The sequence below is a fragment of the Anolis carolinensis genome, chromosome 1 (assembly GCF_035594765.1).
Source record: "Anolis carolinensis isolate JA03-04 chromosome 1, rAnoCar3.1.pri, whole genome shotgun sequence".
In the NCBI taxonomy this organism is placed as follows: Eukaryota; Metazoa; Chordata; class Lepidosauria; order Squamata; family Dactyloidae; genus Anolis; species Anolis carolinensis.
In genome coordinates, this window is record NC_085841.1 from 56,883,587 (window position 1) to 56,900,828 (window position 17,242).

At 37.2% G+C, this 17,242-nt stretch overlaps 1 protein-coding gene across 18 annotated transcripts in view; it reads right to left on the reverse strand.

Moving 5' to 3' along the window:
- The window catches only part of sdccag8 (SHH signaling and ciliogenesis regulator SDCCAG8), a 135,372-nt gene that overhangs the window by 98,141 nt on the left and 19,989 nt on the right, over positions 1 to 17,242 (reverse strand). For all 18 annotated transcript variants that reach the window (XR_010004131.1, XM_062974833.1, XM_062974903.1 and 15 more), the window contains exons 7-12: positions 16,620 to 16,684; positions 12,981 to 13,169; positions 11,110 to 11,248; positions 7,867 to 8,019; positions 7,389 to 7,523; positions 5,287 to 5,403 (exon numbers count right to left, since the gene is read on the reverse strand). Coding sequence is in view for 17 of the 18 variants with exons in the window: in XM_062974833.1 (XP_062830903.1) it covers positions 5,287 to 5,403; positions 7,389 to 7,523; positions 7,867 to 8,019; positions 11,110 to 11,248; positions 12,981 to 13,169; positions 16,620 to 16,684 (798 nt within the window). In the remaining variant the exon portion in view is untranslated. The remainder of the gene's footprint in view (positions 1 to 5,286; positions 5,404 to 7,388; positions 7,524 to 7,866; positions 8,020 to 11,109; positions 11,249 to 12,980; positions 13,170 to 16,619; positions 16,685 to 17,242) is intronic.

A 17,242-nucleotide genomic window follows, 5' to 3' on the forward strand; every position in this document is an offset into this window, starting at 1 on the left:
CCCTGAAACATTATTTTATACTATTATTCTATTGCCATATTATTATCATCATATTCTGTTACTATATTATATCCCATTATTTTATTATCCTATTAATATATTTTATATCATTATATTATATTTTTCTATTATTATTATTATTATTATTATATCATTATATTATTTTTCTATTATTATTCTATTATATTTTCATATTATTATATTATTATTCTGTTATTATTATATTCCATTTTATATTATCCTATTAATATATTTTATATCATTATATTCCATTCTATTATTCTATTATATTATCCTATTATTATTATATTATTATGCTATTTTGTTATTATATCCCATTATTATATTATCCTATTAATACCATATTATTATCATATTATGTTATTATTATATCCTATTATTATATTATCTAATTAATATATTGTATATCATTATATTATTATTATATTATCATATTATTATTATAGTATATTATATTATTCATCATTCATGACTACATTGAAACTAAAATAGAGAGAAATCAGTGTGGAAACCTTGTGAAACCTAAACTGCAAGAGGTACCATAGATTGTTGCACATGTAAATAATGGTAGTAACAAGAAATTCTTGATAGGATTCACAGTTTGTCTGGTTATACTGGTTTGTGATGACAACTACTTTACAGTATATAATAAATGTTCATTTTGTTGTTCAACAATAAATGTGAGCTCTTCTTCATGGAAAAATAAGACATCCCCTGAAAATAAGACCTAGTGCATCTTTGGGAGCAAAAATTAATATAAGACCCTGTCTTATTTTCGGGGAAACAGGGTAGTATTCTGGTTTGCCAACAAGTTGAAGAAAGTGAAACAAAGACTACAACACGTCAACAACTACATTTAGACAAAGTAAGGAGGTATATTTATGCCTACTTTGTGGTGAAGATATAAAATCTATTTAATTTGATACTACCATCACATCTACATGATAGCTTTTGGTGGAAGAGAATTGCTGAAGCAACCATTATATATACACCAGAGGCAAGAACTGTGTGGCCTTGCAGCCAAACCATCTCTAGTGCAACCCCAAGAGCTCCCAACTACCAAGAAAAAAAATCAATTTAAAATGGACATCCAGAAGACAGAAGTTTATACTGGGTGTTTCAAAACTATGGACCAAAACAATATATTTCATAATGGCAACATGTTACAAGTACACACGGTGTAATGAACTATCAAACTATTACGTTTTACTGTTTTGAGCCAGAAACAAATCTAAAAAATAACCTTGCAAGTAGAGAATATCTCATTAGGCCTTAAGTAGAGAATACCTCATTAGGCCCCCATTTTGAAAATGGCTGAGGCACTAGAAGAGGTCTCTAGCAGTAATCATTTTAAACTCTGTGGCCCATTCTTTCAATTGGTAAGAGTTTGATTCATGAGTGATTTGTGGTTGCAGAGATATAGTGATTTCAAATCAGGTCCATCTTTTTGAAACATTCTGTATTTTAACAGTACAGTAAAACCCCGCTTGTCCGAGCCTCCGTGCAATCTGAGCGGGTGAATGGGGAGGGCCGCAAAGGCCCTCCCCGTTAACCCGATTGCTGGCTGGCTAGGTGTGCGTGTTGCTAGGTAGATAGCAAGCTACCTAGCAACACACACGGGGCACTCGCTCCTTGGGAGGTGCCCCCTGCGTGTTGCTAGGTAGATAGCAAGTCGCCAGGGTGTTGCTTCCCTGGCTCCAAGCGGCCGCCAAAGGGAGAACAAGCCTCTTCATTCAGCGGGAGCTTCGTATGGGCTTCATATGTAGAACTTTTTGAGCCTTTTTGCACAGAAAATATTAGCTTTACAATTAATTATGGACCACTTCTGTAACCATTACCCCCAGACAGGCCTGTAGCCGGGAAGGGGGAGGGGGTAGGGGTTCAAATTCCCCCCCCCCCAAAATTTCAGGTTAAAAAAAAACCTGGTTTACTCATGAATTTTAACTGGTTAACCAAATCCCCACGCAAAAAATTAAGAGTTCCTCCAGGCACTATCTCAAGCAGATATTGATAGGCCTGTAGCGGGAGGGGGTTAGGGGTTCCACCCCTCCCCCCCCCGAAATTTTCAAAACTCCCCCCGAAATTTTTTTCTGGCTATGTCCCTGCCCCCAGACTCAATTTTCAGCAATGTTTCTGCACAGCAAATTCATTTCTAGCACACAGATAAAGTTGCTCTCCAAGTAAAAGGTAAACTCCACATGCTTTACCATAGCTCTAAATAAAAAGAGAGCATTCTCACTCTACTGTGCACTGCTTTCAGCACACAATACAGAGAGGTGTCTGAAGACATGGACTAGCAATTATCTTCGAGAGTTCTTGGGAGAACGGGAGAAGTCCCAGCAGATTGGAGGAGGGCGAATGTGGTCCCTATCTTCAAGAAGGGAAAAAAGAACGACCCAAACAATTACTGTCCGGTCAGCCTCACATCGATACCAGGCAAGATTCTGGAAAAGATCATCAAGGAAGTGGTCTGCGAACACTTAGAAACAAATGCGGTCATTGCTAATAGTCAACACGGATTTACCAAAAACAAGTCATGCCAGACTAATCTGATCTCTTTTTTCGATAGAGTTACGAGTTGGGTCGATACAGGGAATGCTGTGGATGTAGCCTACCTGGATTTCAGTAAGGCCTTCGACAAAGTCCCCCACGACCTTCTGGCAAATAAACTAGTAAAATGTGGGCTAGACAAAACTACGGTTAGGTGGATCTGCAATTGGCTAAGCGAACGAACCCAAAGGGTGCTCACCAATGCGTCATCTTCATCATGGAAAGAAGTGACAAGTGGAGTGCCGCAGGGCTCCGTCCTGGGCCCGGTTCTGTTCAACATCTTTATTAACGACTTAGACGAAGGGTTAGAAAGCACGATCATCAAGTTTGCAGACGACACAAAACTGGGAGGGATAGCTAACACTCCAGAAGACAGGAGCAGAATTCAAAATGATCTTGACAGACTAGAGAGATGGGCCGAAACTAACAAAATGAAGTTCAACAGGGACAAATGCAAGATACTTCATTTCGGCAGAAAAAATGGAAATCAAAGATACAGAATGGGGGACGCCTGGCTTGACAGCAGTGTGTGCGAAAAAGACCTTGGAGTCCTCGTGGACAACAAGTTAAACATGAGCCAACAATGTGATGCAGCAGCTAAAAAAGCCAACGGGATTCTGGCCTGCATCAATAGGGGTATAGCGTCTAAATCCAGGGAAGTCATGCTCCCCCTCTATTCTGCCTTGGTCAGACCACACCTGGAATACTGTGTCCAATTTTGGGCACCACAGTTGAAGGGAGATGTTGACAAGCTGGAAAGCGTCCAGAGGAGGGCGACTAAAATGATTAAGGGTCTGGAGAACAAACCCTATGAGGAGCGGCTTAAAGAGCTTGGCATGTTTAGCCTGCAGAAGAGAAGGCTGAGAGGAGACATGATAGCCATGTACAAATACGTGAAGGGAAGTCATAGGGAGGAGGGAGCAAGCTTGTTTTCTGCTGCCCTGCAGACTAGGACACGGAACAATGGCTTCAAACTACAGGAAAGGAGATTCCACCTGAACATCAGGAAGAACTTCCTCACTGTGAGGGCTGTTCGACAGTGGAACTCTCTCCCCCGGGCTGTGGCGGAGGCTCCTTCCTTGGAGGCTTTTAAGCAGAGGCTGGATGGCCATCTGTCGGGGGTGCTTTGAATGCGATTTCCTGCTTCTTGGCAGGGGGTTGGACTGGATGGCCCATGAGGTCTCTTCCAACTCTACTATTCTATGATTCTATGATTCTATGATTCTATGCTTTGAACAAAACATCCTGGCAATTTTCAAAGCTAGCCAAACCCCAATTTCCAACAACAAAACACCTGATTAACAAAAGAGAATGAACTCTTTGAAAGTTTTTACTGAAGTTCTTTTATGTATTGTCTCGATTTGGTTTGTTTGTTTCATTATTATGGCAATGTTTGCCACTTCTGTTTGGAAATCACCCTGAGTGGGAAATAGGGTGGGTTATAAATAAAGTTTTTATTGTTGTTGTTGTTGTTGCTATTATATAACTCTGCCCTCATCAATAAAAGTTCATACAAATATTTATATGTCATTCAAAGTAATTTTGTCCATATTTCTCAGCATACTGTGTAACAGTACATAATAGCTGTCATATCAAGCCTTATCAGGGTTCTGTAAAAAGTGGGTTTACCATAGTGTAGCCTAGGTATCAAGAACTTCTAACTCACATGAGTTAGGAACTTTATTTTCATTAACTGTCCCCATCTCTCAAATTCTTCCTCAAAAACTATGCAGGGGACCCTGCAGAATAGAATGGATGCAATGCAAAGATGTGCAATGGGAACAGAGCAATATCCAGGAAAATGGAGTGGCCTGTCCCATGAGAATGGAATTATTTTTCATAATTCTAGTTCAGATAGAACTAGATAATCCATTTTAAGTATTTAGGGCATTATAGGGAGATATCTTTGCAGCAGTTCCTCCAGAAACTCAGTAAAAGATATTAAGGTTAATATTTTCTGTATTACTTAACACTAATTTATGCAATTACAATAGTTTACAACAGTATAAATTTCACAATGAGTGTGTTCTCTTCAAATACAAATATGTTTTACTATACACTTATGCAGCATGGCCTGTGCAAATCTGAACAAGCAAAGTGAAACAAGTAAACAGGCAAAATGTAAACAATCTTCATAGGATTCAGTACAAATAATTCATTTAATCTTTTTCCTAATTCGCTTTGATTTTTTAAAAATGAAATGCTGATTAACACAGTGACTTTTACACAATAGTCACAGGGAAATGTCCATGTCTATATGAAACTGCAAAATTATAAGATATGGCATCACGTGTTAAATCATAAATTCTTAATGTTGTTTTTAAATAACCTTTTAAAGAAATAGACAACCTTGCATTTTTATAAATACAGTACTCTAATTAGTGCTTAATGTGTCCTTCATTTTTATAGTGAACACAAAAGAGTAACATATGTATATTACACATTTACACACAATATATTTTATGTGTAACGTGATATTAAATATTAGTTATTTATATGTTTATATTTCTATTAATAACAGCAACTCTGAAAAATAAAATAATTTATTTATTAATACATTAATATAAATTAATACAATAATAACATTAATAATAAAGTAATAAGTAGCTTGACATTTATGCTTTTCATTCTGAATTGAAAACACTTCTTGCCACAATTAGAAGAAGGAAAGCACTAAAACGTTTAATGACAGTTGATTACAGTGTTTTTGCTTACCTGATCTTTAATTTCAAGTTCTCTCATAGTTTTGGTTCTATAGTCTCTGTGATCCTTTTCTACCTCATCCTTCTTCATTTTGGTCTGATTCAATTGGTAACGTATTTCTCCACACACCTGTTAGATTGAATACACAAGAGTCTGCAATTTCAGGAATCATAGACAATATTTATTTAGAAGGAGGTCTTTTGATGACCTCTAGTGGCTATCTTCTATAGATGCAGGTTTATTTTTTGGTTTTGTACTTTTTAGTCATTTCCGATTTATGGAGCTCCTAAGAACAATATCTAATGGAGTTTTGTTGGCAGATTTTTTTAAAGGAAGGGGACACCTTTGTGTTTGAGAGAGTGTGTGACTTGCCCATGGGAACTGGGCTTCTATTGCCCAAGCAGTAATTTCAATCCTGATCTCCCAATCTCTTAATCTAACACCCAAACCACTGCCCCATGTTTGCTCTCAAATTGTAATGCTGTATTTTACACCCAGATTTTCAGAGTAACCACAGTTCTCCAGAATATGAGAACCCAGATTTTTTATTCCATTTACTTTTCCTGACATTTTGCAATTGTTTACAGGCACTGACTGCCCTCTTAGCTGGTGCTTTCTCTTATGTTTTGCACCAGAACTAGAAAGTAACTTGATTTTTCTAACAAATTGCAAGAGTACATTGTTTAATTTCTGCCTGTAGCAGCCATTACAGTTTGAGAATCTCTTATTCAAAATGCTTGGGACTAAAAGAGTTTGGAGTTTTGGAGTTTTTTCAGAATTTGATATATCTGTATTTGCATCTATCTATCTATCTACACACACAAGCTATCTTGGAGATGGAACTTAATTCTAAACATAAAATTAATTTATGCTTCATATATATGTTATACACTTAGTCTTAATGTAATTTTATAATATTTTAAATACTTTTATGCAGAAAAAAAGTGACCATCTGAAAAAAGGAGTCACTATTTGACAATTTGGAATAATTTGAATTTTAGGATGCTCAACCTGTACTACAATTCACTACTTTTCAGTAAAGATAGAATAGGTAACTTATTACTTATTCAGTCTGATTTATTCTAAGCATAAGACTGAAAGAGAGAGAGCATGTATGCACACTAAGGTTGCCAGAGTGAACACTGGAGATAGCTCCTATTCTTTTAATAGTTGGGTCAATAGCTTGGTTTTATCTGGCATTGCATACTTTGACTGTGTTTGCTACATTTCACTATTAATGCTGCCACATTTTCCCCTACGTTTTCATTCCCTGAGCACAACACTTTGTAACTTTTTGACTCAAAATGTTTCATTTTGTCCATGTTAGTTAACTCATCTAAGTATAGCAGTATGTATAAGTTCAATTTCTTTTTTTGCTATGTGTAAACTTTCCCTGATACATGTGTAACTTCCTATTCTCCATATTCCTATGTGTTGGGCAGCTCTGCATTTTCATTAGACTTCTGAGCATGTCAACAAATAAATATTGTTTTTGGGATGACACCAATTGCACGATTAGACACAGTGCTAATCGCCCTCTGCTGTACCCCATCAGCTTACTGAGTACGTTCTCACCTGGCAATGTCATCTTCTTGTTTCATTTTGCATGGTCTCATCACAGGGTTTTCACAGACACTCAAAAGGGGTTTACTTTTGCACAGTACTGACAAGTGGCAGCTATAGTGCTATTGGGATCCTCCACTAGTGTCAAATGCCCAATAGGTATTTGCCACATTTAGTCTGGCTCCTCAGTAAGAGCCTCTCTGTCATAGGAAACTAACAGCAACACTGCTACCATCAACATAGTTTCTAGACTCACTGGAAATGCATTCAACCATCACAGAAAGGGAATGCTATTTTTATTTAAAATACTTTAAAGTTTCATTAAGATAATCCCTCTTCAAAAGTAAATGCTTAAAAATAAAATAAAAAAGTACAAATAAAGTAGGGAAAGAGCCATGCACATATCCCATGTCAAGGCATTTCAGAAGGATTAACAATTCATTACTCTTTAATTCACTGAAATATAGATTATTAAGACATAAAATAAAGACAGAAAGCTATCATGTTTTCATGTCCATGGACCATTCTGTATTTCCAGGAAGTGCTTCTACCTTATTAATCTCTATATCATGAGAAGCATTTTGATTCTGAGCATCCTCCAGTTGACTTGCTAAGGAGATCTTCTCCCTGGTAACCCTGTCAATCTGAACCTCCAGACCAGCCACATTCTGAGATAAAGACAACACCTTAAACAAAGCGAAATCACAATTAATGAGGAAGCAAACAACAGAAAAATCTGGACGTCATTAATTTCCCAAAATGTATTCTGCTTTCAGGCTATTGAAAGGCAAAGCTGTCTTACTAAATGGAAGTTTTGGTTTATAAAGGAAGAGGAAGCCTCAGATAAGAATTATGATGGCAATACATTCACTCTAATAAAAAGGAATATGTTGTTTTGGGCAACAAGGACAAGTAGCTAGCTTTTAAAATATTAAGATGCTGCACAGAGAGCCAAAGAAAGATGCAAAAGTTAAATGCTTTAAAAAGAACAGGGCAGAAAACAACTCTATACAGAAAATATTAAAATACCATGGATGACAGATTTTCTTTTTCTTTTTTCATTTCTTCACGAACTGCTTCTCGCTCTTGGGCTCTCTTATCTAGTTGGATTGCTAACTCCCTTTCAAGACGATTTCTTTGTCTCTCCATCTCATTTTTAAGTTGTTCACATTGAACAAGAGCCTGTGGAAATAGTAATAATAATAATACATTGATTATTAGAAAGAATCATCCACATGAAGTCAGATCACTAGTAAAATTGAGGACAGTCCTGAGTTATATAACCAGAAGCATTGCACTGTACACCTTTCCCTAACAGTTTCTCAATATGTGCATCAAAAAACTACAGTGAAAATGAAGATTTTAGACATTTTGCAAAATTCAAACCTGCAAAGATGGAGGACAATTTTACTGGTAAATGTAGTGCTAACTGGGTTGCCAGGTATTTCCAGATTCCTTTGTGTTAGGAAAACACTAATGAAAACAACTGTCCTCACTGTATTTCAGTGAAGATTATAAAAATTCTGACTGTATTAAACATTAGCTCAAAATAGCAATGGACAAAGTGAAGAAGGGATGTCCAAATCTGATTTACTACCCCACCATAACTGAGAATCCAAACTATTACCAAAGAGGAGATTTAGGCAAGATGTACAATGCTATGGCACCAAGCGGCGTGGGTGAGGCTACTACCAAAAACAATGTAAATAATAGTTCTAGAAGACTCCAAATGATATACTGCTTAGACGTAGGTAACTTCCTTGTGTGAGTTACAGAGACCACAAAAAAGAACTAGAAGGGGAACAAAATTCTCTCATGCAGTTGCAGCAGGATGATCAAAAGAAAGTATCTAAATGAACTTCTAACCCCTATATAGAAGTAGTTTTGGCACATACAATTTTTTCATAGCTATAAGAATGCACCTTGCAAACAATATTAAATTGAAGAAATTCTGCTTTTCTCTGCAAATGTTCATCGAACAACTGAAGAACAATGACCTAATGATTCTAATTAAAACATGAACACATCACAAAATGAATAGAAAGGAGGAAGGGAGAGCAAGAAAAAATGTGGCAGCACCTTTAAAGCTAAGTAGCTTTGAGTTTAGCATGAGCTTTTGTTCATACAATCCATTTCCAGTACTGAGTAGTATTAAGACCTTAACTATAAAGCATATTTACAGTGAGACAGGCAGTAATAGGATGTAGAAAGAGGCAAATCATGGTCCCTATCCAAATTTTTTAAATCATAAAAGGTCCTTGATATCTTCACAGCTGTTTTTTTTCTTTTTTTTCTTTGCAATTCCATTTTTAAGGACTGCAAAATGTAATTCCCTTACTGTAGGTGCAGGAAGATTGAAATGTTCTGTAACTGGTTTTGGAGTATCACCATTTTTAATGTCAGATTTGTGGTCATTGATTCTCTTGCATAGAGACTGTCCTGTTTGTCCAATGTAGAATGTAAGCAGGGGATGGAGGAATGGTTGGCATGGGATGGCATACGTCACATTGGAGAAAGAACTACTAAACGCACCTCTGACGTTGTGGGTGATATTACTGGGCCCTGTAATATTTCTCCACAGCAGAGGTGGGGACACAGTTGGCCTCAGGGTTTGTGGCAGGGTCCAGTTTCTTTATTATCGTGCATGTTATTGTTGTAAATGAGTAGCTAGTAAGGTTAAGCCCAATAAAGACTTGCTTTCCACAGGTTGCGAGAGGGCTTTGTTCTTCTCCAGAATTGATTGCATCTCATTAATGATGTGTTTGAGTGGTCTTTGTTGGAAACTGAGATGACAACTAGGGGTGTTCTATTGTTTTTTGTTTTTGGTCTGACTTGTAGAAACTTCCTGGACTGGCTGGTTATTAATGTTGCCTTGATTTGTTTCTTTTGCTCCTTTAGTGGGCACTGCAGTTTTAAGACCAGAAGTTTTGAATTTCTGCCTCACATGTCTGAACTGTTGTGGTGTTATTAAAGGGCTCGGTGGTAAAAAATAGTTTTGGAAGTGTGTTTTTAGAGAAAAATTGGAGACATATAATATATCCTTAATCAACAACATTTCGTTTTGTGTATTCTTATTTTAACTTTCAAGCATTTCAGCTGGTGAAAATAACAAAGGGTCGTGTGGCACATCTATCAAAGACTAACCCATCTATTAAAATTGCTAGTTTTAAAAATGTCACAAATCCTTTTTGTTTTCCCCCCTGACAACAGAAGAATGAAAGCTCAGATGGCTGAGACTGCTGCTAGCTGGAGGAGAAATAAATGCAATTGGTCAAGTCTGAAATATGCACTCCAGCCCTGAAACTAAGGTTGTCAATCTTCTTATCACACCACATTTAATTCAATAATGTAAATTTGTCTTTTACAGACAGTACAAACTTTTTCAAACTAGATGTAATTTACAAATGATGCAGCAGAGGGCACCAGTTATCAAGACAATGAAACAGAACTTTAATCAAGTCACTAAAACAAATCTTATGAATCAGAAAAGCAGTGGAAACTGTTCACACAGCACTGAAACTACCACATTGTTAATGAAAGACTAAATGCCTAACTGCAAATTTCAAGGAAACACAACATTGAGCTGTGAAAGCTAAAATAAGTAGTTTTTACAGATGTTCTTTTATTCCGGTACAGGTGACAGTGCTAGTTAATAAAACATGTTGTGTAGCTGTTTTACAGTTGCCTATTAAACAGATCTTGTGGCACATCTATCAAAGACTAACCTATTTTATATTAGAAGTATGTGTGAAAAGAAAGAAGACTAAGCAAGTTGTAGGACAATATAAATTATAAATGGAAGATGTTTCCTAAATCCAGTACAGAAATCCACATATGAAGGCAACTGAACAACAAAATGACATTAGAAAGTGCTCCAGAGAGTGCTAAAGAGGGAAGGTTTACTCAGATAAATTGTTGCCCTACCCCTTGTGCTTTAATATAAGTACATCTGCTAAGCACAAATGTTGACTGTATCTTTTGTGGACAAGTTAGGGGGCACTATAACAATTATTAAGGATACAGTATATGCTAATGCTTAAAACGTAGGGAGTTACAGGGGGGAAAGTGAGCAAAGGGGAGACAGAAGAAAATGATTGACAAGAAAATGGTCAATTAGAAGTAATTTCAAAACACTCTATTAGGCAGCTATAAGAAGTGTACAGGTATGACATGATGTCAACACTATTAGTGATCCCCAACAGTGTGTAGAGGCCATGTCTAAACCAACTGTATGAATCCCAAACAGAAGTATATATTTCACATTTTCTTTACCTTGGTTCTTTCCAAATTGGCTTCTTCAGTCATGTGTATAGCTTGTTTCACTTGTTCATAAGCACTACATTCTCTTCGCTGCATTTCACTTAGATTTATTCTGAGTGAAGAAAGGGCTGCTATTAATTCATCTTTCTCTCTGGGAAAGAAAAGAAAGAAGCACAAAATATTAATATTAATAATCTAAATAAATAAGTAGTGGTTAAACAGGAACAAAATAAGTTTTGTTATTTAATAAGATTTCAAGATTGATTACAACACATTATCACTGAACTACAGCAAACAAGTGGTATCATGCCACCATGCATTTAAGTTGGATAGCACCTCATCACCAACACATTATAAAGCAAACACAAAGTAAAGCAAAGATATATGAAAGATCAATGCATCTAACAATACTGAAAATTATTAGACTAATGGTAACAAATTGATTTCATATTGGATTATCGAATTTAATATAAGCAGTAGCATTTTAAAAGATTGAAATTTATCATTACGTTCTATAAAATCTACATATAGCAGCCATGATTCTGCTACAAGTTCCAAGAGTATTATTTTAATATGAGGACCTTTGAATTGTCATAAATTGAGAAGTTGGTAGTGACTGTGAATGTTCAGTTTGGATAGCCAGATAAGTTTGGAATTTGCGCAAGGTAAGCAGAACCTATAATGCTGATGTTATTAGAAGTCTTTTTATATTATACTAGCTTGGGGACCCGGCGGTGCCTGGGTTATTAGAAGAAGACACTGTTTGTTTTAGGATGTTAGGTAATATCACTGAAGTTTAGTCCAGATCTGTTGTCACCTGGGTTCAGGGCTCTCTGGATAAGGGTGAGCTACAACTCCCAGATCCGAGGTCAATCACCCCCAAACAAGGCCCATATGCACAGTTGGCCATGTTGGGTCTGTGTGCCAAATTTGATCCAGTTCTGACGTCAGCTGGGTTCAGTGCTTTCTGGATGCAGGTGAACTCTAACTCCCAAAATCAAGGACCATTTCCACTAACCCCTGCAGTATGTTCAGTTGTTCATGGCACTTTTCTGTGCCAAGTTTGGTCCAGGTCCATTGTTGGTGGGGGTCACAGTATCAGTGAAGGTACTGCAAGTCCAATTATCTGTGGCAAATTTGATCCAGATCCATCGTTGGTTAACAGTGTTTTCGGGATGTAGGTCAAGTACAACTCTTGTAAATCATGGTGAATTCTCCCCAAACCCCTTGTTCAGTTGCTGTATGTCATAGGAAAGGGTAGGAAATGATTAAGGGTTAAGGTAGAGGCACTGGGCGGGGTTAAGGAATCATGGGGTGTCCATTCTGGAGGACAAACAGTATACCTAGGATGAAATTGTCTCCGCATGAAAGCCTTCACTTGGGTGGGGGGGCAGAATGGTGTTTGTGGATGGCACTGGCAGGGTTTGGGCTACATGTTCATGATGCTCACTACAATCTGCATGTCAGTGGAGGGAAGGCCATGGCTGTCTCCTGCTCAGTGGGAACTATAGCAGTTTGTAGAGGCGGGAGGCTGTCTGTGTAAGTGGACACCTCCTGCACGTATACACATATACATTTTACACTTTTATTAAGTGCATAGATTATTTTATAATCTATAAAAGGGCAAGTATTGTGAGAATTACATTAGCTGTACAAAAAGGTGATGTCCTAGATTCATAAATCTTATAAAGTCTGAAGTGAACAACTAAAGAACAATGCTACATGAAGTTACTGGAATAATGCAGTTTTATACAGCTTATATTATCTTAAGGGGGGTTGTGCAGAACTTTACAGCAGATCATGCCCAAAATTTAAAAAACTTAAAACAATTCTAAATGACTTAATTAACATATTAATTCAGATCTAACTAGCTTCCTACTTACTTTGTTAGTCGTTCAATGGTTTGCACGTGGACATTTGAATGAGTCTGAGAAAGAACAGCTTCATGCTGTGCACATTTTAAGCAAAGGCCACCAACCCGATTGGAACTACTTGCTGCAACAAGCATATCTTGATGCCTTAATCTTCCAGTTAGTTCTTCACTATTCTTCTGTGATTCTGCTAACTGCTTTCTAGAAAGTTAATGACATCCAATGTTACAAACAACAAACAAAGTTGAATAAAAACATTTTTATTAAATAAGCATACACAGAAATAAAACTGAATAACATATACAACAAATTATAAACTACAAATTATCATAACTATAACAACAATACAGTGTTCCTTCACTACTTCGCGGTTCACTTTTCGCGGATTCACTGTTTTGCGGTTTTCAATGAACTCTAAAAGACTATTATAAATCATTAAAAAATTACAATTTATAGCCTAAGGAAGGGAGGAAGGAGAAGCCAAAGGGAGAGAAAAGGAGCCCAAGTGGCAACAGGAGGAGGAGGAGATTTATCAACATACAATTGATTGATAAAGACTTAAAATAGTGTATAACAACTAAAATAATGTATAAATATTAAAATAAATATAGTGTTCCTACATCGCGGATTTTCACTTATTGCGGGTGGTCCTGGAACCTAACACCCGCAATAAGTGAGGGAACATTGTAATATATACATTTTGTTACTCAACTCTCCTCATGGATTAAGGCAGCATACAACATGATTAAAACAGATAGATAAAACTATAAACTACAACCAATGCATTTTATGTATTAATTGTCCAGCAGATGGAAGTGGTAGCAAGGGGCTCAACTATTTTAGATGTGATCCTAAACAAGAGTGATGAGCTGGAGAATGGGATGAAAGTAATAGGTTCCTCACATGGAAGTCGAACATAGTCATGAAAGAAGGACATCTTCTAAAGCAGTGGTTCTCAACCTGTGGGTCACCAGCAGGGCCAGCCCAAGGTAATTTTCAAGTGTAGGCGAAGAAAATTTTGGCACACACCCCCCCAAACCAATCACTGAAAAATAAAAGCATTGGATAAGCAAAAATGTTGGATAATAAGGAAAGATTAAGGAAAAGCCTAAATAAAGAACAACACTCTGAAAACAGGGGAAATCCAGACAGGAAACAATCAAGGCCAGCTAACACCTCCCAACCAAGGATGCCCCCAGGAAGGAAGCAGCCAGGCTTTGAATCTGCAAGATCATTAAATGCTAATCAAGCTGGCCAACTGCAACATTCACACTAGACTCAAACAGACAAAAGCTCTTTCTCCCAACCTGGACTTTACACAGATATATAAACCCCACTTACCTAGCTTCCAAGTACCAACAGACCTCACAACCTCTGAAGGTCCACCTTCAGCCGTGGCCCCGCCTTCGCGCTGCGCGGGCCCGCCTTTGGCCATGGCCAAAGGCGAGCGCCCAGGCCAAAGGCAAGAGGAGGCGGGGTGCACACGCACGCATGCGCGCACACCCGGAAGTGCCTCAACTGCACCCCCTACAGCATGGTGCCACAGGCAAGTGCCTTATTTGCCTTGCAGTTGGACCGCCCCTGGTCACCAGATGTTTTGGCCTTCAACTCCCAGAAATCGTAATAGCTGGTAAACTGGCTGGGATTTCTGGGAGTTGTAGACCAACACACCTGGGGACCCACAGGTTGGGAACCACTATTATTAAGGTTGTTATACAGCAGAAAAGGGAAGTCAAGCATAGTCAGACATGCATTCTAAACTGAAAAAGTTCATTATTATTATTTATTTATCCCACTTTTCTCCCACAAGTGGGAGTGGGAGAAAACCTAGTAAACCTAGGGGGGGAAAAGTGACAGTGATCCCTTGGCAAGGAATACTAAAAGAGATTCTAAAAAGGGAGATACTGAAGAAGCCATTTCAAACAGTTCCATTGTGAAGGAAAAATAAGAGATGTCTAAACAAACCAGAATGGATGTCTAATGAATTTTCAACTGAGCTAAGATTTAAAATGATCAGAATAAGAAAAGGGAAAAATCACCAAAAAGAAAATCAAACAAATACCCAGCATGTACAGTAATACCTTGACATATAAGTTTAATTTCATCAAATTCGTAACTCAATCTGCTTGTATGTCAAATCAAATTTCCCACTGAAATGAATTGCAATGCTATTAATCCATTTCAGCCCCCAAAAAACCACAGCAATTTTTGTTATGTTTTTTAAATAAGAAAAATGTAGAGTCGAGTCTCACTTATCCAAGACTTGCTTATCCAAGGTTCTGGATTATCCAATGCATTTTTGTAGTCAATGTTTTCAATATATCGTGATATTTTGGTGCTAAATTTGTAAATACAGTAATTACAACATAACATTACTGCATATTGAACTACTTTTTCTGTCAAATGTGTTGTATAACATGATGTTTTGGTGCTTAGTTTGTAAAATCATAACCTAATTTGATGTTTACTAGGCTTTTCCTTAATCCCTCATTATCCAAGATATTAGCTTATCCAAGGTTCTGCCGGCCGTTGTTGGGACTCAGCCTTTGTGTGACTCTGATGAGGATTCTGGGATGCAGTTTCAGGATGATGGGATTCAGGTTCAGGATGAGTTTCAAGATAACTCTGATGGGAATTGTGGGATTCAGGTGCAGAGTGTTCCTGCTGTGGGAGATGAGGAGCAGGGAGGCTTTCCCATGGGAAAAATGATGTTAATGATGATGGTTTTCAGGTGCAAGAAGCAGAAAGGGAGAGTGGTTCCCAGCCTCAGTTTGATAACACTAACGAGCCCTGTGGCTTTGAAAGCAAAAGCGATGGAGGCCGCTTCGCTAGATCAGGCTAGTCGTCTGGAATTTCGGGGGTTGTGCAGAAGTCTCAGAATAGCAAATAAGAGGGAGGTTAAAGGGCAAAGAAATGCCTTCATGTTATGCTATTAAAACAGTCTGCTGAGAGGGAAATCTTCATCAAAGCAATTTCCTCACTTGACTCAAAAACTCCCTCCCCAGTCCCCCAAATACTGCTGCCACCTTTCACTCAAGGATGTTACCCAAAGGCCCCCCTCTCTTCCTCCTCCTTTCTGACCTGGCTTCGGTTTAAGCACATTGCCACCGCCACCACCACCACCACTCTGCAGCAGTCCCTAAATGTGCTGATAAGAAATCTGTATGTTACTAAAACTTTTTTCATAAAAAGAGAATGTTTAAATTGCAGAACTTAATTTACAATAAAATGAGATTCCTTATATTTGTTTAAATGGTAACATGGATGCTCGTGTGACTATGTGGATATCCACCATACTAAAAACTGAACAAGTCCATGGAAATGTATATATCCAATACTGATGGGCTATTCGTAATGATATGGATTTACACTCTATTTATGGTAGTGCTGTAAACAGAACTGGAATAGAAAAATATCAGTATATGTATGTTAACAGTGGCTTTAAAATATTTCCAGGCATTTAAAATGTATATAACTAGATTAAGTTTCTAGATTCTTAATAGTTCAGGGAAAATGAGTGATGATTTGTCATGATAAATTAAAACAGGATAAAAACAAAACAAAATTCATTCACGTATCATGCAGGAATCTAAAAGGGAAAGAAATGCTTTTCTTTTTTCTCCCTTTCTGTCTTCCCGTTTCTTCTTTTACCTTAAAGACAAAACCTGAGCTTCAAGTGCTTCTGTTCTTTCTTGATGGAGACATTTTAGCTTGTCCTTTTAAAACAACATGAATACTTATTTTAATTCAAATAATTCAAAAAGTCTGGTCATCATGACGTTACTAACTTGAATTATATTTTGTATTTAAAAATTCATAAATTTAAATCATTTGTTTGTAATTGTACTGTATTTCTTTGATTCTAATTTCAGTACCACCAATACCCATATATAAGCACCCGTGATTCAAGGATACACCACATTTTTAGAAATTTTGATATGGGGGGAAACTGCAGGTTAGAATTTAAGAGATACAATATTTTCCTTAAAATATAAAAATGTAATTGTACACTAAAATAGTTCAAAGTTTAGCCCAGCATCTTTTTAAACTATCATGTTTTGAAGATGCTGTTACTTAAAACATTTTTAACTGAGATACCGGAGACTGACTTTAGGACCTAATGTGATGTCACAGCTCATCAGAACAGAATTCTTTTGAACAAAGGGCAGATTTTTGCGTAATGAAATCTATACGTATATGGATTTACTGTTTTTCTTCAATTGTAAGATGTCCCCTAATTTCAGTACCATCCTCACCAACAAAAATACATGAGA